Genomic DNA, 24,449 nt, shown 5'->3' with positions numbered 1-24,449 from the left:
AGAACCAGAGTTTTCTTGGAACTGCAGTTCTTTGTCATACTGACCAAACACGAGACAATTCTGGGGTATTTCAGAAGCAGAACTATTGCTGTGCCCCAGGTCATGTTTTTGCTGTTAGCCTGTCGTTCCAAAATGAAAGGGGCAAATATCAAAGCATTCAGTGCTGCCTTTTATGAGTAGCTTGGCTTTGTATTATGCTTTAGGGGTTTGGTTTGGCTTTTACCTCCTAGGATTTGCTCAAAACCTAAAGAGAACTTGGCAGTGTCGGGAGGTTTCCATGGGCCTCGTTGTCCCTTCTGCACTGGTCCATTCGGGGTCTCTGCCCATTTCAGCAGAGAGGCTCCCTGTAGGCAGAAACCATGGCCACCTCAGGGCTTACCCAGGGCCACGTGGCCACGGCCAGGCCTCTTCCTCACATCATTTATCCAGCAGATACTTTCAAGCAGGCATCAGCGTCCTCCCAGCACTGTCAAGGCATGTGGGAAGGTGCAGGAGGAAATCCTCAGGATTTGGGGTAGAGAAGCTGGGGGGCTCAAGTCCTAGTCACTTCCCCAGAACCTCTGTTTCACCGTCTCTAAAGTGGGGCAGCCCTTTCAGGATGACATGACATGATGCAGACGAACACATTTTGGGAGCCATCAAGTGCTGAGCCAACATAAGGGAATGTTGTGTTTGCAGTCTCGGGGGAGCCACAAGATTTCTGCCCACGAAGCAGCCAGGACACACCACAGTCCAGCATATAATCAGCCCCTTCATTATGTGGTTCCAACTGCAAGAGCTGCAGGATTTCAGAGGAAAGAGCCACCCACAGGGAGCCCCAAGACAGCAGGAAAATGAGTACTCGCTGCTCCAAACCAGAAAGAGAAGGGGGTCAGAAATGGGAAGTGGGATGTATCCACTCTCTCCCTCTTGGGCTCTCTGCCTCTGGCCTGGAAAAGGCTGGTCCCTGGGGATTTGCTACAGAGCACGAGATACTTCAAGGCTAATAAAAAAAAATCAATGAGCCACAAATACCAGGCCCTTAGGTCAGCATCCTTCACCCTATCTTTATCCAGCATAGAAAGTAGACAGTGACCAGGGAAGGCACCCTAATAAAACATGTCCACTTGCCTTACAGATTTCCCCACTTTAGTTTTGAGCCAGGTCATACATCAGGAGAGGGGAAGTGGCTTAAAGTCAGAGCCTGACTCAAAGGTCATGTCAGGTCAGCAACCCAAGTGGCTACCAAGGGGTGAATGAATAACCAAAATGTGTTGTATACATGGGATGGAATGCTATTCAGCCTTGAAAAGGAAAGACATTCTGACACATGCTACAATGTGGATGAACCTTGAGGACATAATGCTAAGTGAATCAACCAGTCACTTAGAGGGTAAATACTGTATGATTGCACTTATATGAGGTACCTGGAGTAGGCAAATTCATACACACAGAAAGTGGAATGGTGGTTGCCAGGGGCTGGGGAGGGGGAGTGGAAGGTTGTTGTTTGATGGGTACAGGGTTTCAGTCTTACAAGATGAAAAGAGTTCTTGGATGGATGGGCAGTGGTGATGGTTCCACAACAGTGTGAACATACTTAATGCCACTGAATTGTACACTTAAAAATGGTGAAGACCGGGGGCTTCCCTGGTGGCGCAGTGGTTGGGAGTCCGTATGCCAATGCAGGGGACGCGGGTTCGTGCCCTGGTCCAGGAAGATCCCACATGCCGCGGAGCGGCTGGGCCCCTGAGCCATGGCTGCTGGGCCTGCGTGTCCGGAGCCTGTGCTCCGCAACGGGAGAGGCCACAACGGTGAGAGGCCCGCGTACCGCAAAAAAAAAAAAACAGATCCATGAGTTGGGACATGCAGACATGTTGGAAATAACCTAAATGTTCACCGGTAAGCAGCTAGTTGAATAAAACATGAGATTTCTATCTATTAGACACCAGTATCCAGTAGAGATGGTGATGTAGAAGAACAATGAAGTTCACAATTTTATTTTTATTTTTAAAGTGTAGTTGATTTACAATTTTATATTAGTTTCTGTTGTACAGCAAAGTGATTCAGTTATACATATATATATTCTTTTTCATACTCTTTTCCATTATGGTTTATTATAAGATGTTGAATATAGTTCCCTGTGCTGTACAGTAGGACCTTGTTCACAATTTATTGCTTTGTCTAAATATGTACATATTATTTGTCCAGATATGCCTGTAATATATATGTGTGTATATATACTGTGTGTGTGTGTGTGGTCCCCAAACCAGCAGTGGCAACATCACCAGGGAACTTGCTAGAAATGCACATTCTCAGGCCCCACGCCAGACCTACTGAATCTGAAACTCTGGGAGTAGGGCCCAGCCCCCCAGGTGATCCTGATGCCTGCCCAAGTCTGAGGACTCCTGACTTAACGGCATTCCTGACACCCCTTCCCTTCCTCTGGGCTCACCTGTGTGTCTCTTCTCCAGGCCCTGATCCAGCTGCCCCCCTACATCTCTCAGTGTGATGAGGTGCTGCAGTTCTTTGAAACAAGACCTGAGGACCTGAATCCCCCCAAAGAGTAAGTCGGTTTGTGGATCTCCTTAGAGCATACTCTCACAGCCCTCCTTCCTGCTGGGCCGGCCAGCCCCAGGAGGAATGGGAGGATAGCTAAGTAAAAATTAAATTAGACTACATCAGTGGAGCCCCTCCTGGGCCTCACTTCATGTAGCCTTTGTAGTGACTGCAGGTAGCCATAGCTGAGTTTTACAGGTGAAGGAAGCTGGCTGAGTGCACTACTGAATTCCCTAATGCCCTGTGTTTACCCACCATACCTGAACAGGGGAGACGGTGAGCCCTCGAGGCAGAGACTGTGTGCCTTGTCCTCAAAGGTAGATGTGCCCAGGACCATCAGGGATGTGAGTGCGTGACTGACTGAGACCTGCTCAAGGTCCCATCGCTAGTGAATGACGGGGCCAGGGTTTGATCTCAGTTCTCCCCTCAGCGGACAGGCTGCGCTCCCAGATGCCAGGCAGTGCATCTCCCCAGTCCCCCAATGCACATCGCCCAGAATCTCAATACCACCCGCCTGCTGGCCTTTACACACCAAGAGTTGATGGCACCAACAGCCGTGCCAGCGTGAAACACTGACTGATGCATGATGCTTTTTTAAAAGACCTTTTCGGGGAAAGTCATCATATACGTCTGCAGAAAGAAAGGATCTGTCTAATGGAAAAATCACAGTGGGGGAGGAGGACACAGACCACAGGTGCTGGGCTGTCCTGAGTCACAGGAGCAAGAGCTGGCAGGGTTAGGGGTCCACTGGGGCCCCATCAGGTAGGGCCGAGAAGTGCCAGCCAGGCGCTGTTACGGGAGAAGTGTGAACTGGTCCGCTTAGTTCTGAGTGTAACTCACTGCCCAGGACAGCAGTAATGACCCAGACTTACATCGGTTCAACGTTCACGTGCTAAGCACTTTATGTAGGTTGAGCTAGGAAAATCTCACGTTGCTTTCTAGAAGTGAATCTGGTGAACTCACAAAGCTTACTTTTTAAATAGACCTGTAAGGAGAAAGCAGCAAAGAGCTTTAACACATGAAATCAGGCCATTTATATATATACACGCAGCTACATGCAGAATCAAGTTCAGAGATCACAGAGGGTGAGCTGATCGCTCAGGACTAATGGTTTAACTACCACACAGATGAAACTTTCTACAGTCAACATATTGCAATAAATACCATTTCCTGTGACAAGCATGAAGTAAGTGAATACAGCTTCTCAGAGCCAGCACACAGAAGCATGGGAATGACATTCCATAAGGGACCACAGTAAATCTTTTGAATCAAAACATCACAAGGGAACGTCTTGCCAACACATGAATTTTTTTTGAAAAGATACAGAATAAGTGTAAATCTGCTAATGGGCCTGCAGCCCATCCTGGCTAATATTTCTGTTCTTGGTGTCTTTAGCATTTGTGCCTGGTAAACAGTCCCCAGCTTTTTTTATGGACATAACAAGACATGGTGATATATTCTCAAGGGACTGTTGTCTATAGTGCTCCCAGGCAGTCAGGGTTAAACTGCTAACTCAGGCTGGTAGCCCCTGGCTTTGATTCTAATTTCTAGGTGAAGTGAATCAAAGAATATGGAGCTTAACGTATTCAGTTTCTACTTCATTCTATCACAAAACTGCCAGGTAGGAGCTGCCGTTCCCATTTTACAGATGAGGAAGTTGAGGTTCAGAATAAGGAAAGAGACTTGCCCAGGGTCACACAGGTTGGAAGAGGCGAGGTGGATCCTCCCCAGGTCTGCCTGAGTCTTCTCGTAAGCTCTGTGTGTGTGCCTCCCACAGAAGGGACAACTGGGCTTAAGAGACAGAGTCTGGGTGAGTCTGGGTTTGCATTTGGGTACATCCAGGTTCAAATCTCGCCTCTACCACTCATGGACTGTGTAGCCTTGGGCCTCGATTTCACTCCTTGTGAAATGGGAATAGCAGTGAGCCTTACGATTACAGTGATGATGGAATGGCTGCCACAAGTAAAAATTCCAGGAACCTGCCAACTGCTCAGAAAGTGGTGGCCCGTGGTATTTTTCCCTCTCTGGATACCCACCTGTAGCTGTTTTTACTCCCAGAGTTGTTCAAGACGTCCAGTTGATGGGCTTTCACAAGGAAGGTTGCTTGGCCACTTTTAATCCGAGTGGTTCTGGGCAGGCTGCTTCTCACCCCTGCGCCTGTCTCCTGTCTCGTGGTGACATCTAGGTTTTCTTCTACCTCGTCTCAGCCTCCCAGAGATCTTAACCTTGGGGAGGATCGTGGACCATTTGGAGAATCCAATAAAAGCTTTCTTCCTTCTCCCGAGAAAAATGCCCCCTGTTTCAGGAGGTCCTCAATTGTGCCAAATTCCATTCAGGGACTTGAGGTTAAGAACCGCCGCCCAGGAGCCCCTTCTGAATGTTAATGCTCAGAGGTCTTTGGCCTCCTGCCTGGCAAGGGTGGTGAGTGGGTCCCCAGCTCCGAGCAGGCATCAGCCCAACTTATCGACAGAGATGGGAGAGAGCCAGGCCGGGGGCAGCCCGCTGTGCTTGAGAAGAGTCCGGGCACCTTCGTGCAGGAAGGAGGGACACTGGGGAACATAGGGTGGGAGCCAGCCCTCCAGAGGAGCCGGCATGTCAGGGAGGCTGTTTGGGAGCTTTGTCATGCTCTCTGGTGGCCACAGCCCGACGTTCCCCACTTGCTGGCTGCCTTGGGCTTGTAGAAGGAACAGAGGACTGGGAGTTCTAGACCCCGTGCTGTTCCCGGTCTGGAGCACCAGCATTGTTCATCCGTTCAGGAAATAAGTATCAAGGACCTGCTGAATGCCAGGCCCACGGGCTGGGCACGGGGGGACAAAGGGATGACATGAAAGATGCAATCTGTGCCCACAGGGAGCTTCCAGTCTGCTGGCCAGGCAGCCAGCTGTTCCACCCGGGCAGAGCAATCCCCTCCCCTCCCCTTCTGCCTCGCTTACTTCATCTGTGAAATGAGACCACGTCACCTGCCCCACCCACATTATGGGGTTATTGGGAGACTGAAATGAAATAATGGTGGGGAAATTAGGACATGCTCAGCAGCTAGTTTTCTGGAGTTTGGGGGCTGAAATCGTGGTGAGCCCCCCTGGGTATTATGCTTGATAATTCAAAAGATAGACCTGTTCCCCAGTTTCCTGGAATTAGAGTTTTGTTCTTATACTTTTAAGGTAAATCCATTTCCTCACTTCTTCAATGGGAATAATAGTACAGTCATCCCTCATTACTAGCAGGGGGATTGGTTCCAGGGCCCCCCATGGATACCAAAATCCACGGATGCTCAAGTCCCTTATATAAAATGGCATAGTGTTTGCATATAACCTACGCACATCCTCCCATATACTTTAAATCATCTCTACATTACTTATAATACCTGATACAATATAAATGCTCTATAAATAGTTGCCAGGCACACAGCAAATTTAAGTTGTGTTTTTTGGAACTTTCTGGAATTTTTTTCCTGAACATTTTCAATCTGAGGTTGGTTGAATCCATGGATGTGGGACCCACAATCACTGTGAGGCTTGAATCTTATGTGTGTGAAGTGCTGAGCACAGTGCCTGACACATAGTAGGTACACAGTTTTCACATCTCCTTGGCTGCCAGGGCCAAGATGCTTGGGTTCTGCGATCTTTTATGAGATGGTAAGAGAGAAGCTAATTGGTCCGTTTGATTGTTGTACATCACTGGAAGAAGCGGGTACCATGTGGAGATGCTTGTTCTCATATGGGAGGACCAGAATCTTTCATCTCAGGCCTTCCAAATGGCTCTCCCTTCCCCCACATCTCTGGGCAAAAACCAGCAAAGACAGGGTCAACCATTCAAGTGTGTTAACTCCCCAAACATTTCCCACAACTGCCACCCACACTGAAAGTCCAGAAAAACAAGCCTAGTTCCTGCCTTTGGGGTCTTGGGGGCCAGTGGACATTTTTTGAGCTAGTTTTATTATTGATTTGTACAGGCTGTTTATATAGTAAGGAATTAGCCTTTTCCGTATCTGTGGTAAATATTTGTCCCTTTTATTGTGCATTTATATCTTGCTCCTGGATTTTATGATGTATATAAGTTTTATATTTTTGTGAAGTCAAATCCGGTGACCAATTTTTTAGTTGTGGTTTCTTTCATTTGCTTTCAGTCTAAGAAGGACAGTCACCATTCAGACACAAGATAGTTCCCTTAATTGTTTTCTAGTTGATTTATGCTTTGGGTTTTCTTTTAATATTTACTCATTAAATCGATTAGAATTCATTTCAACATTTGGCATGTGGTGAGAATCTAAAGTTTTTTCCTCTGGTTAGAACCTTTTGACCGGCTAGAAGAAATCTTATTGCTCCATTTATTTAAAAACAAAAAAGACCACAATCTATAGTGTTTAATGATCACTTCCCTTTCTTCCTTCAGGAATAATACAAGAGAAAAACAGCACCTGCCCTCAGAGGGGCTTCTATACTGGTGGGAAAGGCCATGTGAACATGTGGATACGTGTGGCCTGCGCGCACACAAACACACGCACAAATAGAACATCCACTAAAAATACAAAACACAGCCTAGACTGTACCCCAAGAAAGCACAAAGTAACAGCTGAGATAAGCTAACCAGCATCCTGCTGAAATAGATGTATTTAGTTCCAAGAGCCTTCCTGGAAGGAAAGGGAAGTTTTCAATCTCTTTGTCTGTTCCCCTCTGTGTGACCTTGGACAAGTGACTTGACTTCTCTGAGCTTCTCTTTCCTCATCAGTAAAGTGGCCATGGCTAACCTTGCTCTCATCTTGGTTAGGCAATATCCTGCTCATAAAGGGTAGTGATAGTGTCAGGCACATGGCAGGTGCTTACCTAGTGATGCCTTCCTGTCCTTAAGCCAGACTTTGAAGGAAAAGGGAGGGAGGGAAGGAGGGAAGGAAGGAGAGAGGGAGGAAGGGAGGGGGGAAGGGAGGGAGGGAGGGAGGGAAGGAGGGTGCTGAGAACCCCAAGGGTGGCTTTGGGGCCACAGGAGGCAGCTTCAGCTGGGCCTCGGTTGTTTAGGCAGTAATGAATGGTGAGGGCAGGTGCTCCGTGAGGTTGGTCCCTTGGTCAGGATTCTGATGCTCAGACCTGAGTTAGGGCTTGTGATGGAGACTGGGAGTCTTTCCCAGCAGTTTCTAAGGAAAGAAGTGAATGGTGCCCTTAGAGGAGCACCATTTTCGCTACCATTCCTGGGTAAACTTGAGATCACCCTGAGCGTGTCGCACAGAAAGTAACGTGCCTGCTTGATCCCACACAAGCTGCTGCTTGAAACCGAGAGCCCCCAGCTGCCCCTCACCCCCCGTGCTCCAGCTAGGACAGCGAGACAACTGGCAGGGGTACGCGGTAGTGTGGGAGCTGGGATTTCAGGTATCCCAGACCATGGCTCAGGCCGCAGCCTGGATGGCGACGAGGGAAGAGGGCTTTACATGGAAGCACACTTAAGAGACCTTTGCTGGTGTGTCCTGGAGCTAGCAGCTAAGAGGCAACTTCCCCCACAGGATAGTCCAGGGTGTGGTCAGGAGAGTGGGCTCCAGCCAGGCTTCCCGGGTTCCAGTCCTGGGAGAGATGCCTCACCTCTCTGGCCCTCAGTGTCTCCACGTGCGAAATGGAGTGACCCTCAAGGGTTGATGTGAGGATTCTGCGGGCCAGTCCAGGTACAGCATTCTGACCAGGACGCTGTCCACAGTGAGTGGCAGGAAATGTGAGCTGGGATATTCCACTGTCACCCTCCCTCTCCCCTGCACAGGGGAGTGACACTGAGCGTCACTGGGTAATGGCTGGCCAGAGGACATCACTACTGACTGGCCGAGCCCATCCCCTCCTTCCAGACACACAGGAGGGCAGCCCCAAGCTCCGGGGCTTGGCTTAGCTCCCTGCTCCCCCACTTTCGAGGTTACACCGAAAGCACTATTACATGGTGGTTAAAAACCCAGACTTTAAAATCAGACACTGAATAGACATTTCTTCAAAGAAAATACAAAAATGGCCAAGAAGCATATGAAAAGATGCTCAGCGTAGCGTCCTTAGCCATCAGGAAATGCAAGTTCCAACCACAGTGAGATACCACTTCATACCCACTAGTGTGGGTAGAATCAAAAAGATAGATAGCAACAAGTGTTGAGGATGTGCAGGAACTGGAACCTCCCAATGTTGCTGGTGGGAGTCTACAATGGTGCAGCTACTGTGGAAGACAGCCTGGCAATTCCTCAGAAAGTTAAGCCTAGGGACTTCCCTGGCAGTCCAGTGGTTAGGACTTGACCTTCCAATGCGGGGGATGCAGGTTCGATCCCTGGTCGGGAGCTAAGATCCCATGTGCCTTGGGGCCAAGAAGCCAAAACATTAAAGCAGAAGTAATATTGTAACAAATTCAATAAAGACTTTTAAAATGGTCCACATCAAAAAAAAAAAAAAGTTAAGCCTAGAGTTACCATATTACCTAACAATTCCATTCCTACATCTATAATCAAGAGAAATAAAAATATATGTCCATACAAAAACTTGTGTACAAAGTTCATAAAAGCATTATTCATAATAGCCAAAAAGTGGAAACAACCCAAATGTCCATTGGCTAATGAACAGATAAAGCGTGGTTTATCCACACAGTGGGATATTATTCAGCCATAAAATGGAATGAACACTGATACGTGCTACAACATGGATGACCCTTGAAAACATGAAAGAAACCAGTCACAAGAAGCCACCTATTATATGGTTCCATTCATATTAAATGTCCAGAATAGACAAATCCTTAGAGATAGCAAGCATATTAATAGTTGTCAAGGGCTGGGAGGAATAGAAATGGAGAGGAACTGCTAAGGGGTACAGGGTTTCTTTTGAGAGTGATGAAAATTTTCTGGAATTTGCTGATGGCAGTGGTTGCACAACTTTGTGAATATACTAAAAAACAGTTCATTCTACACTTTAAAAGGATGAAATTTATGGTATGTGAATTATATTTCAATTTTTTAAAATGGAGATAGACCTGGGTTCAGACCTTGGCTGTGCTTCTCGCAAGCTGTGTGACCTCGGGCAAGTTACTTAACTTCTCTGTGCCTCATTTTCCTCATCTGTAAAATGGGCACCAAGAGAGTACTTATTTCCTGTGGTTATTATGAGTATTAAATGAGTGAACTAAAAGTGCCTAGCAGGGTCCTAGCACAGGGTAATAACATTTATTAGGAATTTTGTAGTATTAGCTAATGTTACTGCTGCCACAATATCTATCTCAACCCAGCCATCCTATCACCTCCCTTTACTTTTTATAACATCCGAAAGCTTTTTACTAATGGGATAATTTACTTAAAAGTATGTTGTAAAACCTGATTTGTAACATTTTGTTCATAATGCAGTTGTGTGTATAAACTCTGACGTGGTTGACACGTGTATGGGAGCGATTACTCATTCTGTATGGATTCTAGCCCATAATAGTGTCCTCTGTGTCACCGTGAGGGAGATGTGCTGGGTTCACTGCTAGCCAGATGTCTCCCCGGTTTTAGTGTATTCCACTCACCACCGAGCACTTTCTGCTCCAGTTGTACAGCTCAGGGCACTGCTCATAAGTGGGGCAAGGCCTCCACCATGCCTGATGAGGTGGGCGTCAGCCTCAGTGCAGTGTGAGGTCCTAACTCCTGTTTTCAGACTGCATACCCACCTCTACCCCCTGCCTATCAGCTCCTCCCCAGAGCCCCCTACTCTACAAATAGAGTGGAGATGCTGGTCCCCAGGGCACCAGAGCACTTATCAGGCAAAGGGAGAAAATTAAAAGGAATTCTTTTTTTTTTAAAGAGTCTAGGTCCCTGGGACTGGCTTGGATTTTACACTCATTAACTGGAGATGTTGTGGGATGGAAAATCTCAGTTTCCTAACGGAATAACTCATAACAATACAGAAAAGATACTGACTCATTACTCTTTCCCACCCCTATTCTTTCCTCTACAGGGAACATGTTGGGAAAAAGAAACCTGGTAAGAATATTTTCCATTTTCTCCTACTCATTCGATGTTTAGCATACCCCTACTGAGCGATGTCCAGGCCCTGGGCACTGCATGGGGGATACAGTGATGTGGATGGATGGATGGATGGATGGATGGATGGATGGATGCCAAAGGACATTCGGGGCTGAGGGGACGGCGTGCAGGCTGGGAGGTGCAAGCATACAGTCGATTTGGGCCTGATCCATTCGCCAGCCTCGGCACCAGGCCTGGCTCTGTGCTTCCTTCGATCAGCCACTGATCTGGGCGGTGACAGCTGCTCTTGCAGGCAGCTCTCATACTCACTTCACTCTCCCCACAGTCAATTCTCTTCCGTCCTAACACCCTTTCCATTCCCTGGACAGCAGGACCCTTATGTCAAAAAAAGAGAAGGTGAGAAGTTGAATATGCCCAGAGGAAAGATTTGAGTTCTCACAGGCCTGGGGTTGATAAGCTTAGATTCACAGTCGCCCAGCTTTGTCCTCCTGCAACCCAAGAACATCCTGCACATCTGCAAAGGCCCTAGCCCATACCACATCTGGAGCCAATGTGGTCTTCAGAGCTTTCTGTAATTCTAAATTCTTTATCTAGAACTCCAGGAAGTTTGAGGGGGTTGATAAGGATGGGTGGAGAGGAGACCAAGCAGAGATTCCAAAAGTGGGAAAGGATGCCTTCTCTCATGGGCCTCAGTTTCATCATCTGTAAAATGGGCATAAGGATAGTAATCTACCTTGTAGGAGTATTATAGGATTCATAATAATATGTATAAAGCACTTAGAACAGTGCCTGGCATGTTGAAAGAGACACATGTTTGTGCTGTTTTTATGCTACTGCTATTAATTCAGAACACACAGGTGTTCTTGTCCAGCATCAGTAACAATTCCAAATTCAACAACTCTGGTCCCTTTACTGCTTCCTGGGTACAAGGCCTGTGGTCAGCTTTATGGGCCCCAAGGCCATTCCTGCAAGGAAGAGTGGAGAGGAATTGGATTTCTTCGCCTCAAGGTATGGCATCTGGAGTGAACTCCGGTCTTTTCCCAACCAGTCTGTTTACAGCTCTGCTTTCTAGCTTAATAGGTACTGGCCGGAGCCGTGGCATCCTGCTAAAGCTACAAATAGCCCTTGAGCCCTGAGGATAATGATATGTTTCTTAGAAAAGAGCAGAGAGGAGAAGAGAAGCAGACAGTCTTCGTCTGGTCACAGAGTTTCTGGCTTTGAGTGTGCGGAGACTTTCCCGGAGGGGACGGGTGGGAGGGAGAGAGGAAACAGACAGCTCTGGTTTGTGAAAACAAAAGTATTCAGTCAGGACAGGCTTGATGAGGGGACTGGTCTGGAAAAGAGAGAAGCTCTAATTTGTGGTGACCACTGTTACATCATTCACCTGCAATGATGGGGGATGGATTTATTTATAGTTCAACTGGGTGGAAAATAGCATCTTTCTTCATTCAGACTAAGAACCCATGCTGGGACTTGGCTTATTTTTTTATCTGACCTTTGAAAACTCCCTTTATGTTAGAACAAGCCTCCTTGATTAAATTGAAAAAGGATTTAAGGTTGACAGCCCAAGCCCTGAAATTTCTGTGTGAGAATTCTGAGTTGAAGAAGGCTTATCTCTCTTGAGAATTTCCCTCTGGTGGCTGACTGCCTGGCTGGTTCCTGCAGACTTTGGCTAATGTGGTCTCAAATTCTGCTCATTCTGCAGGAAAAAAATCTTCCCACCAAAATTTCACAGATCACGTGATTATTTAAGGAGCACCTTTTCTTCCTGATTTTTCTACCCTTTACTTATTGAAATATTCTCTTGTTTACTGGCTCTTTCAGCAAGACTGGCAGTATAGTGAATTTCTAGGAAGAAAGCCCTCTTTTACCATTACTCATCATTTTAAAAATTCTGTGGTAGATGAGGCACTTTACCTTTGGCAAATATTTTATGTTTCTTTGGGGGTTTTTTGTTTTTGTTTTTTGGCCACGCTGCATGGAATGCGGGATCTTATTTCCCCGACCAGTGATTGAACCTGAGACCCCGGCAGTGGAAGTGCGGAGTTTTAACCACTGGACCACCAGGGAAGTCCCATGAATATTTCATAGCACTTCCTTAATGATAAAATCACCCTTCCACTGTCAAAGCTCCTCCTTTCTCCTGGCCTTTTCCTTCCCTCTTATTCCCTGCTGGACCACAAGAATGACATTTCTCATCTAGGAATACTTTGATTTCACACTTGTAGCTCCTAGAACTTAGTTCTATCTGCATCAACTTTTAGGTACTGCAATTACTATGCATTATAGAGCCTGGTTGCAGTATCACACTCCACCAGTAGATGTCTCCACCTAACACCTAAATGGTCTATGTAGCCTAGTTTGAGACTTCCTAGTAGAATAAATGAATGGTGTTTTGATAAGTTGAGTGCTCTGGATAAAATGAAGGCAACCTGCCCTGGAAGAACTGGTCCTGAAAAAGCAACTCCATGCACTCTTTCCTGAGCCACTTAATGGCAGGAAACTAGTCTAAAAGCTACTGTTGGACTTCCCTGGTGGCTCAGTGGTTAAGACTCCGCCCTCCCAATGCAGGTGGCCTGGGTTCGATCCCTGGTCAGGGAACTAGATCCCACATGCATGCCGCAACTAAGAGTTTGCATGCCACAACTACGGAGCCAGCAAACTGCAACTAAGGAGTCCGCGAGCCACAACTAAGGAGGCCGCCTGCCACAACTAAGACCTGGCTCAACAAAATAAATAAATAAATAAATAAATATTCTTTAAAAAAGAAACAGTGCTAACACATTCTTATAAAAAGTAAATAAATAGAAATAAAAGCTACTGTCATAGAAGAACAGGAAGGATATGTAAGGCTCAGACCTGGCCCCTGAGCAAGTCTTGGAAGAAGTGCCAGCCCTGAGCCCTGTGCCAGCACCTGATGTGCTCGTGCCAGCCTAGAGTCCTCAGCCCTGTTCCCTGCCCTCCTCATTTCCTGGCTTCATGTCTTGTTCGCAGTGAGTCCCCCAGTTCCCTGGGAACTGATCCTGTCCCTGCTCATAGTTAGCCCAAATCAGTTGGCAGCCTGGTTAGGAGAGCTGGTACAGAAATGAATAGATCAGCCCATTGATCAGAATCCTGGAAACTGTATGTGGTACAACTGGGGCACCATCAGTTGTTAAAACCGGGTAGCAACAATTGAACTTTTTGGACAGAGTAACCTGGCTTAAGTGGACCTTGACTTATCCAAAGTCTCTGTCCCTTCTTACAGGCAAGAAGTAGTCTTTGGTTGCTCATAAGATAGACAGGTGCCTGCCAGTAACTCAGCACTGTGTGTTCTCAGGAGGAGGCCTGAGCAGTGTAGGGCAGGAAGAGTTTCTAGATGTCTCCATTCATCCTTTGTTCATTCACGCCACAAGTGTTCATTGAGCCTCTGTGCTGAGTGAACAAGACAGACACAGTTATTCATTCAATGCTTATTAAGCACCTACTGTGTGCCTGACATTGTTCTAGGTCCCCGGGAAATGCAAAAGGTGTTCCCACCATGGGAACACCATGTGGGAAGTCACCTCACAGTCTGGTAGAAAAGACAGATACGTAAGCAAAATTAAATGTTGTAAGTGCCGTGAGAGAAGGCATTTGAATGTCTCCCTGAGGTTGGAAGTCATTTAAAGCTGTTTTAAAATATTCATTCTTTCATTCAGATATTTATTGAGCCTTTGTAGATGCCATTCGTGTTCTAGTCCAGTGGTTGGCAAATGTTTTTTTCTCTAAAGGTCCAGATAGTAAATATTTTAGGCTTTGCAAGCCCCATGCAGACTCTGTCACTAATAATAATATTTTGTTTCCTCTTCCTTTCATTCTCCTTCTTATTCTTTACAAATCTTTAAAAGTATAAAAACACATTCTTAGCTCCCCTTGCACAAAAATGGACCATTTTTGTGACTTCTGAGCAAGCTCTCTGGCTGCAGTATGAAGGACGGACTGGAGGGGCAGGATGGAGACCAATCACGGGGTGTCCCGCCTGCACACCCCGGGCCACAAGAAGCCTTTCTCAGACCCTGGTGAAAAGGATGTGGCGTAGTGAGGATGTGGGTGAAGCAAGGTGATGGAGTGCTAGCAAGAAGGTCCTCCCACATCAGACCCATGGCTCTGCGGGAGGGAATCCTGACGGCTGCCACGAGGGACAGCGGAGAATCCCCACACCTGAACACAGACACCTCCTGGCGCCTCCAGCCCACTGCCCGCCTGCCTGGGAAACCTGGGCTGTCTCTGGCCACTAACCCGGGCAGCAGGCTCAGCTTCCAGCCTGACTGTGAAGTGGGTGCTTCTCTCCCCTCTCCAGTTCTTTGTCTCCAGTTGAGGCACAGGGAAGCATGGCTACCTGGATACAGCCCACGTGAGGTTAAAACAGAAGGGCAGAGGCATTCCTGGGGTTCTGAGCCCTGAGGCAGATTATGTTCTGGGATAAAAACTGTGGACCCCAGTCTCTACCTATTGCATTCACTGGGGCATGTGTCCCCAGCTCACAATGACCAGGACAAGTAGCCAGGAGCCTCCAGCAAGCCAGCGTCTGCCTTCACTCATTCACATAAGTACCTGTTAGAAGCACAGTGCCGGGGGGTTAAGGAGACAGTCAAGAGATCACTGTCTAGAGGGACAGCAGAAAGGGGGCGGTAACCAGCCTGCTGTGGGGCCACTGAAAGATGTAACCGCTGAAGGAGCCGGGCTGTCTCGGGCAGTCTGTCATGCTTGAGGCTCGAAGCAGATCAGCTCTGCGGCCTGACCTGGGTGGGAGGTGACAGAGGAGGAGAAGGCTGGCAGTAGTGAAGATAACCCTGGGAGCTGCAAAGACATGAGACTTGGGGGGCGGTCATGGGGACCTGTGGGGTAGGAGAGTAAGATCTCAGACTACGCTTCCTTCCTGCCATTTCCTTCCTCACCTACTGCCACCAGGTGGACCTGGTTCAGATCTGGCCTTGTCACCAGGTAGCGGTGAGATCTAAGGCAAGTCACCTGATATGTCTGAGCCTCTGTTTTCTTGTCTATAAAATGGGGGTAGTAATACCCACCTTCCAGGGCAGTTGTGTCGAGGTGGTTTATGCACAGTGTGTAGCCTGTGATAGGCATTCATGTGGGGCTGCTTCCCTCCCAGTCTACTTCTGAACCTTCATCCCACATCTTCCATCTCTTTTTTCTCCTCTCTTTCTCTCTTCTCATGCTTTCTCCACCCAGGGTACAAGGGGCAAGGTTGCCCTGGAGCCCTCCCATTTCCCTCCGTTACCCTCAGCCTGGGAGGGTGAATGGCCAGAACATGGTCACAGAGCCAAGAAGCGGTGACCTTTCTTCACCCGGCTGCAACGCCCTGCTCTGATTTTCCGCATCAGAAGTGGAGAACGTGTGGTTCTAACAGAGGGCTTTTGTGCTGCTTCTAGATGCCAGAGGCTGGGGTGCAACGGTGTGCTGGTAAATACCTCACAACCAGCTCTCTGATGGGAAACCCTGCTTTGTGGCATTTGCCATTTTCCGTGGTGTAAATACTCCCACCATGGCCAATTTCAATAAGATACTACCCAACAGAGTTGGGAACAGATGCACAAAATCGGCTAATTATGGGTGTATTTGGACACAGAAATGTATAAATGGATATTTTCAGTGGTTTATGGAAACAATAGAAGGGAATCCTTTGAATCAGGACTTTCAGAAAACCAGGGCCCAGTGGCCACAAAAGCCAGACTGCCTTCCCAGCACATTCAGCCTGCTGCTCTAAAAGTGCTGCCCCCTCTCTCTGGAGTGTCTGAACTCAGATGTCTCTTTACATCATCCATATTCTGTGATATCTTTTCATTTACTTATCAGATATGTCTTAGTATTTAACCAGGGCCACACAGCACTACATCCTGTGGAAATGGCCTCCCCATGGGCTCCTCTCCCCAACTGCCTCTGCCCTGGTCCAAAGCTACCATCATCTCTTGTCTGCAAACACCATGTCCTCCATCTGGTCTCCTGCTTTTTTTCTTGCCAGGCTGTAATCCAGTCTCCATGTGGCAGCCAGAACTGTCTTTTTAAAGATGTAAATCTTGTCATTCCCTTCTTTTTTTTTTTTTTTTTTTTTTTTTTTTTGTGCGGTACACGGGCCTCCCACTGCTGCGGCCTCTCCCGCCGCGGAGCACAGGCTCCGGACGTGCAGGCCCAGCGGCCATGGCTCACGAGCCCAGCCGCTCCGCAGCATGCGGGATCCCCCCGGACCGGGGCACGAACCCGCGTCCCCCGCATCGGCAGGCGGACTCCCAACCACTGCACCACCAGGGAAGCCCTGTCATTCCCTTCTTAAAGCCCTTCAGTGGCTTTCTACTTCAGGGTTTCAAAAAATCCGAACTTCTTGCCTTGGCGCAGCATGTCCTGCCTGCTCTGGCCCACGCCTGCCAGGGTGATCTCATACAGGACTGCCCTCTGCTCACTCCTGGACTTCAGCCACCTCCTGCCAGTTCCTAGAAGGCTCCAGGCCCTTTCCCATCCCACAGTCTGCCTGCACCGCTCCGTCCCCATCCTCCTCATGCCTCCTTGCCTCAGAGGTCTTTGCTTTATGTCACCTCCCTAGAGGGGTCTTGCTGACCGCTCCATTTAATGTAGCATCCTTTTCCCACTCATTCTTTGTCTGGCATCCTGGTTGTTTCCAGCAATGCGTCAATCCAAAACTAGTATTATCCTGTATCCTTAGCGATCATATGTACTTGTGTATGTGTCTCTCTCCCCAACTAGACTGAGCTGCTTGAGGCTAGGAGTCATGTCTGTTTCACTCACTTTAGTATGCCCAGAATCTAATAGAGTGTTTGGAACATCACTGGTGACTTCGTGAATTAATAGATGAGTGATTTTGGATGGATGGATGGTAATGGATAGCTAGACAGATGGATGTTTGGTTGGATGAATGATGAATGTATGTTTAGTTGGGTGGACGGTGATGGCTGAATAATGGCAGATGGATATGAATGGGTGGATAGATATGAATGAATGAACCTTCCCACTACGGTGTCAGCTTCTTCAGGGCAAGTACCACATCAACGCTGAATCCTTAGTGCCTAGCACAGTGCCTCTGCACAAGGACAGGCACTTGGTAAATTTTGGTGGTTGAGTGAGCAAATGAATGAAAGAATAAATGGATGAGGTGACCCTGAGACAAGTCCTGTCACAGCTTTCTCTATTTGGAATGTCCTCCTGACCCACCCTACCCACTGACTCCTGTTCCTTCACACATGGGTTGTGTGATGGCATTTTGTGTCCCCAGGGGGCGACCTAACCTCGGTGGACCCCATGGTCCTGGAGCAGTATGTAGTGGTGGCAGACTACCAGAAGCAGGAAAGCTCGGAGATCAGCCTCAGCGTGGGGCAAGTGGTAGACATCATCGAGAAGAACGAGTCAGGTAGGAGACCTAGACCACCTCCCTTCCACCCTACACTGTCACCAAGCCTCTGGGACAGGAAACGCTTGGGAGTGCAAAAGCTGCAATGGCCAATCCAGGCTGGTCAGTTTCCACGGATCTGGTTGATGCCCTCCTAGAAAGCTGGCCTTGTTTGATCACAGTGCCTGAGTACTCCACTTGGTCACAGCTCACCACTCACAGCTTACCACTCACAGCTCACAGCTCCTGTTGGGTCAGATGTTATCGACTTGTCCTGAGGTTCACATTTTATGAACATTCCTTCTGGTTTCAGAGTACTTGGAGACATGGAGTCCAGCACTCCACTGGAAATTTGCTCTGTTGATTTGCCTTTGGCTACCGTGGGAGTCCTCAAGAAGGTTCTGTCAGCTGTGGGCTCTGGTGGGATGGACACACTGCCTCAGCCCACCTGCCGTCACAGGGACCACTGGTCACATACAGGCAGACCTCAGAGATATTGTGGGTTTGGTTCCAGACCACTGCAATAAAGCGAGTCACATGAATTTTTTGGTTTCCCAGTGCAAAAAAAAGTTACATTTATACTATACTGTAGCCTATTCAATGTGCAGTAGTCTTATGTCAAAAAAACAATGTACATACCTTAATTTAAAAATACTTTATTGCTAAAAAATGCTAACCGTCATCTGAGCCTCCAGCAAGTCGTAATCTTTTTGCAACAGTAACATCACATATCACTGATCACAGATCAGCATAACAAATATAATAAGAATGAAAAAGTTTGAAATATCAGGAGAATTACCAAAATGTGACACAGAGACACGAAGTGAGCAAATGCTATAGGAAAAATGACACCAATAGACTGGCTTGATGCAGGGTTGCTGCAAACCTCCAATCTGTAAAAAACACATTATCCATGAAGTGCAATAAAGCAAAGCACGGTAAAACGAGGTCTGCCTGTACACTGGCCGGGACAGAATGTGATGTGACTGAGACACTTAGCCTGGGTTTCAACCTGAACTCCGCATTTCACAGCCATCCAGGTCACTTCGCTGAGGAGGCTGCTTCAAGGATTAAATGAGACAGTACATAGACAGTGCCTAAGCCTGTGTTTGGCACACAGGTACTCAAAAATGTGTTTCCTTCCCTTTTGCCTTCTTTAGCCGCAATAGGGCATTGGTACCACTGAAGACAGAGAGCAAGGAGCAGGGGATGAGTGGATCCTCTCCAGGAAAAAGTGGCATTAAACCCCCACTGGCTTTGTTGTAGCTAAAATGTGGCATTGACTAGCAATATTAGTGGGCCAATCTCTGTGATATCTCAGTGGCTAGTTAAGGTCCAACAAACAGGGAAAGACTGTTTCCGGCAGCCTCTGGAGCATGTTCCCATTCGTCAGGAGATGAACATTAGCCAACCAAAACTTCTTGATTACACAGTACAGCAGTTGTTATCCCTGCTTCACAGCTGAAGGCACCAAGACTCCAAGTGACTCAGTCACTCGCCCCAGATCTTGTGACGGGTTGCCGAGCTGGAGTTCCTAACCAATTCCAGCTGGCCCCAAGGCCATGTGACGTTCTAATTCCTAGAAATGAGTACAGGCAGTCTGTGGGTATGACTAGGATGCTCCGTGGGGATGGAAGAAGGGAGCACCCACCCACCCCCACCCCGCTTTGCTTTGCCAGCTTAAGCGACGTCAGGAAGAACACGTTGCTGGGAGAAGGGGAGGAGGTAGGATGGGGTGGGGGCCAAGCCTGGTGTGTCCAGAGGACAGCAGGGAAAAGGCATATGTCCAGATCTTCAAGTGGCCAACAAACTCAACATTTGTTTTCAATTACTTTTTACTTATCCAAGTAAGATATGGATATGTTCTTCTTGAAACATTAATGATAAAGTTAAAGTCTATTTTTTTCCGCTAGCTTCAGGCCTAGTCCCCTTTCCAAACCCAGATTACCCTTCTGTCAGTTTGGGGTGAATGCTTCTTGCTAACTGTATACATACATGTGTATAAATATGTGTACAGGGAGAGGACTTCCCTGGTGATGCAGTGGTTAAGAATCCGCCTGCCAATGCAGGGGACACGGGTTCGAGCCCTGGTCCGGGAAGATCCCACATGCCGCGGAGCAACTAAGCCCTTGCGCCACAACTGCTGAGCCCGCGTGCTGCAACTACTGAAGCCCGCACACCTAGAGCCCGTGCTCTGCAACAAGAGAAGCCACCGCAATGAGAAGCCCACGCACTGCAACAAAGAGTAGACCCCACTCGTCGCAACTAGAGAAAGCCTGTGCGCAGCAACGAAGACCCAGCATGTCCATAAATAAATAAATAAATTTATTTATTTATTTATTTATTTATTTATTTTTTTAAAAACTCTATACAGGTATATATGTATGTACACAGTGTACACATTTGTACACGTGTGTATACATATATGTGCACATGCGTACATATATATAACTGTATGTACACACATACATACACATCATATTTCATGCATCTATATATAATTTTGTAGGTTTTTTAAGCCCAGTGGTGTATCATTCTATACATTTTGACCTGCAACATGCTTTTTCTTAAGTCAGCATTTAGCTCTTATTCTTTTAACATCTGCATACTATTTGAAAATATGGCATACTATAAGCCATATCTTCCTTTAGTATGAACAGTATATCTGTGTGCACATTGGTGAGTGTTTCTTTAGGTTAGATTTGCAGAAGACTGCTGGACCATAATATACACATACTTTAAATGTTAAGATACAGCCAAATGACCTACTTCCAAACTGTGGCCATACCAATTTACTCTCCATCCAGCAATGCATGAGGCATTTGTGCCAGTAGTTAAGAGCTGAGGCTGTGAAGCCAGATGGCCTGGGTCGAATCCCGGCCCTACCACTTTCTTTGTGACCTTGGTCAAGTCACTGCCCCTCTCTGAGCTTGGCTTCTCCATCTGTAAAATGGGGCAGTAATAGAATGCATCTCACAGGCTGCTATGAGGACTCAGCCAGTCAGTAGCAGATGTGAAACACTGAGACAGTCTGGCGCATCTTTGCTGTCATTGCTGTTGTGACACGTTCCTTAACCCTGCACAGATACCTACAAATAGGAGTCCTTAGGAAGGCATATATGGCATATTTCTGATTTCTGGTTTTCTGCAGGTTTATCAAACACACACTCTCTCTCTCTCTCTCTCTCTCTCTCTCTCTCTCTCTCTCTCGCTCTCTCTCTCGCTCTCTCTCTCTCTCTCCCCAGCCACCAAAACGTGTATTTTATTTTATTTTATTTTATTTTATTTTTTATTTTTTTTTTTTTGCGGTACGCGGGCCTCTCACTGCTGTGGCCTCTCCCGTTGCGGAGCACAGGCTCCGGACGCGCAGGCTCAGTGGCCATGGCTCACGGGCCCAGCCTCTCCACGGCACGTGGGATCTTCCCGGACCGGGGCACGAACCCGTGTCCCCTGCATCGGCAGGCGGACTCTCAACCACTGCGCCACCAGGGAAGCCCCAAAACGTGTATTTTAAAAGGTGCATCCAGTCAAGTAAAGCAGAAGGTGGCTTCTACCTCAGGGTGCTCAAAAGCAAAGGCCTCCCTGTAAGACCAGGAAGCTAGTCCACAGTCTGCCCCTTCCTTCTCTTCTCCTTTGGGGTCTCCAGGGCCTGGAGGTTTGTGATCTTGGGGAGCAGATCCTACTTTTCCATTTATGCTGTGCAGAGTCAGCTGGGCCCTGTATTAACCTCCTGTGGCTGCTATAACGAATTACCACAAATTCAGTGACTTACACCAACACAAATTTATCATCATATGGTTCTAGAGGGTAGAAGCCCAAAAATGGGCCTCAGTGGATGAAAAAAGAGGCACTGCTGGGGCTGTGTTCCCTTCTGCAGGCCTGGGTAGCATCTGCTTCTTTGCCTTTTCCATTCTCTAGAGGCCAGCCACATCCCTTGGCTCGTGACCCTTTCCTCCACCTTCAGAACCAGCAGTGTTGCCCCTCTCTGTACCTTTCTTCCTTAGCCACATCTCCCCTGACCCTTCTGCCTGCCTTGTGATTAAACTGGGCCCACCCAGATAAGCCAGGATAACCTCCTATTTAGGAGTTCAGCTGATTAGCAACCTTAATCCCATCTGTGACCTTAATTTGAACTCTTTGCCATGTGCATTGTTATTCTGCCTACCACAGGCTCCATGGGAGCCCTTTCTCTCAAATGGGAGGGCCTGAGTCTCAGTGAACAGCCTCTCAAACTGCTACATCTGCAGCCAGATTTACCTTGACATGAACAGATGCAAAATCAGTGTCTCAGGTAAGTTTTTAGGGCAGTGGTTTCAGTATCAGAGAGCCCTGGGTGCAAGTCGCAGCTTGGCCGTAAGCCGTGTGAACTTGCAGGAGTCTTGCCTCTTGGAGCCTCAGTTTCCTCATCTGTGCAGTAGGGGTGATAATGTGAAGATGATATAAGATAATGCAAGTAAAATGATTAGCGCCTTGCACACCTTAGCGAAGGGAGCTACGTTCTTTACTCTCATCCTTTAGGACAACCTTTCTCCCCACCCCCATCCCCAACTCCCCTCCACAGCCCCGTCCCAGGCTCAAGAGCAGGTTTCCTGTTATCCTGTCTCTAGCAGTTAGCAGTCAGCTAACATGGGTAGTTGTGTTCTACTAATAAAATGGTGACTTTTGAGCCTTACGCTGCGCGTTGGCTCCTGTAGCGGCTGAATCTAATATTATATTCTGACGCCCGGCCCTCACACCTGACCCAACTAATAACAGTCTGCACTCTCATTTTCCCAGGTTGGTGGTTCGTCAGCACCGCTGAAGAGCAAGGCTGGGTCCCTGCAACCTGCCTCGAAGGACAGGATGGTGTGCAGGATGAGTTTTCCCTACAGCCTGAAGAAGGTAGGAAGCAGCCGGGGCCTCAGGCTCACTGGGGAGACCGTGAGGGCCGGTGGCACCCAATCCCTTCCCTTCAGCCTCTGCCTCCCAGCCTCAGTGGCTCACAAGCTCAGGCCCTAGAGCCTGTGGACATGAAGCCAGGCCCTGTGGTTGGGTCAGAGCAAGCCCGCCCTTTCTTAGGGGCCTTGGGGAGCCAACCCAGGTGAGCCTGGCTGGAGCTGGGGCCCTGATACCTCCATGGGACCTCAGTGGGGCCCAGCCAGATCACTGTCAACACCTCACTCTTCCTCCCTTGAATTATCCTGGTGGCCAAGGTGCTGGGGCTGCTCCAAGCTCATGTACAAGACATCTGAAGCCATCCGTAAAGATCTCTGCTTTGTCTGCTTTCTGTGTTGGTTTAATGGCCCTGACTGGGAGTCAGGATCAGAGCTGACCCTCTCCACTCACCCACACACACTTCTGTTTCCCAGAGAACTTTCCCTACAGGTATCCTAAAGAATGGTTCCCGCTGTGTCAGAAATCTTAAGGCCCAGCCAACTCCCCTTTTCCCCCAGGAGCATTCCTAAATCTAGAGTACGAGTTCGCTTTAGCTAATAAACAGGAGGGTTTTGGAGTCAGACCTGAATTTGACTGTCACCACCGAATTTGAATTTGTACCACTTACTGGCTGAGTGGTCTTGGGCCAGCAACTTAACCTTTCTGTGCTTCAGCCACCTCCTCTAAAAATGGAAACGATGGTATCTATGTCATGGGATTTTTTTTTTAATTAAATGAGATCCCACATGCAAAGCATTTGGCAAAGAACCTAAAACAATGACTAACTGGGAACAGTTATTATCATAGAGCTATGCCTTACCTAAGGTTGAATATTTGGGGCTTTTAGTTGACTGTTTAGAAAACACAAGGCCACTTAAGTATGTATTTCACAGAAAAGAGGGTAAGGAGAAGGGATATTTGTATGCTCAAAGGTTAGCAAAAAAGAAAAAAAAATGCATATGTGGTTTACATTTAGTTTTATTGCAGCCAGCACCCGCAGAGTAAAATGCCTTGTTTTGCTCTGCGTTTGTGGGGCCCACCAGGCTCTAGGGGTGGCGCTCATGAGGAGAAAGTGCAAAAATCAACTCAGATTAAGGGGTAGTCATGTGCTGCCTGGAAACTATAGCTCCCTTAGACAGTTAATGATTCCTACCACGGGGCATGTCTCTGTAAGGGACTGACGATTGTCCCCATTTTACAGATGAGAAAAGAAGCTCAGAAAGTAGAGACACTTGCCCGGGGTCACACAGCTAGAAGATGGGAGAGAGACCACATTTTCCTAAGGGTTTGTACATTTCTTCCCCCTGCCATGAGGGCTTCTGTTAGTGCCTCTTTATAATCATGCTGGGAATAACATTGTGTCTATTGGGTGGCTCTTCACTCAAGTTCAAGGTTAGTACTCAGGAATTTGGCCCTTCTGAGACACCTGGGGCGTGGCATAGACGCAGAACTAATTGCTCCTAAGTGGGAGCACGTGCTTGGTGCCGCCTTTGCCTCAAGACACTGGAACTGCTTTCTTCTTACCTCTGCCTTCTGACCTTCGCCTCCACATGCTGCCCATCCAGTCTCATGGAGATACTGGTCTCTGCCCCAGCCCATGGGCCGCCGCCGGACTCTGGGGGACCTGTATGCCATCAGCTGGCGTCAAGGTGCCTACTTCAG

At 47.8% G+C, this 24,449-nt stretch overlaps 1 protein-coding gene across 1 annotated transcript in view; it reads left to right on the top strand.

The window, feature by feature from the left end:
• The window catches only part of SH3PXD2B (SH3 and PX domains 2B), a gene marked incomplete at its 5' end in the record, with an annotated part of 115,013 nt that overhangs the window by 64,490 nt on the left and 26,074 nt on the right, over positions 1–24,449 (top strand). The window contains 4 exons of the mRNA XM_079703606.1: positions 2,451–2,542; positions 10,467–10,492; positions 17,760–17,894; positions 22,650–22,754. Of these exons, the coding sequence (XP_079559732.1) occupies positions 2,451–2,542; positions 10,467–10,492; positions 17,760–17,894; positions 22,650–22,754 (358 nt within the window). The remainder of the gene's footprint in view (positions 1–2,450; positions 2,543–10,466; positions 10,493–17,759; positions 17,895–22,649; positions 22,755–24,449) is intronic.

This window comes from Hyperoodon ampullatus, assembly GCF_949752795.1.
Source record: "Hyperoodon ampullatus genome assembly, chromosome: 4".
NCBI lineage: Eukaryota > Metazoa > Chordata > Mammalia > Artiodactyla > Ziphiidae > Hyperoodon > Hyperoodon ampullatus.
This window is presented reverse-complemented; position numbering and strand designations above follow the sequence as displayed.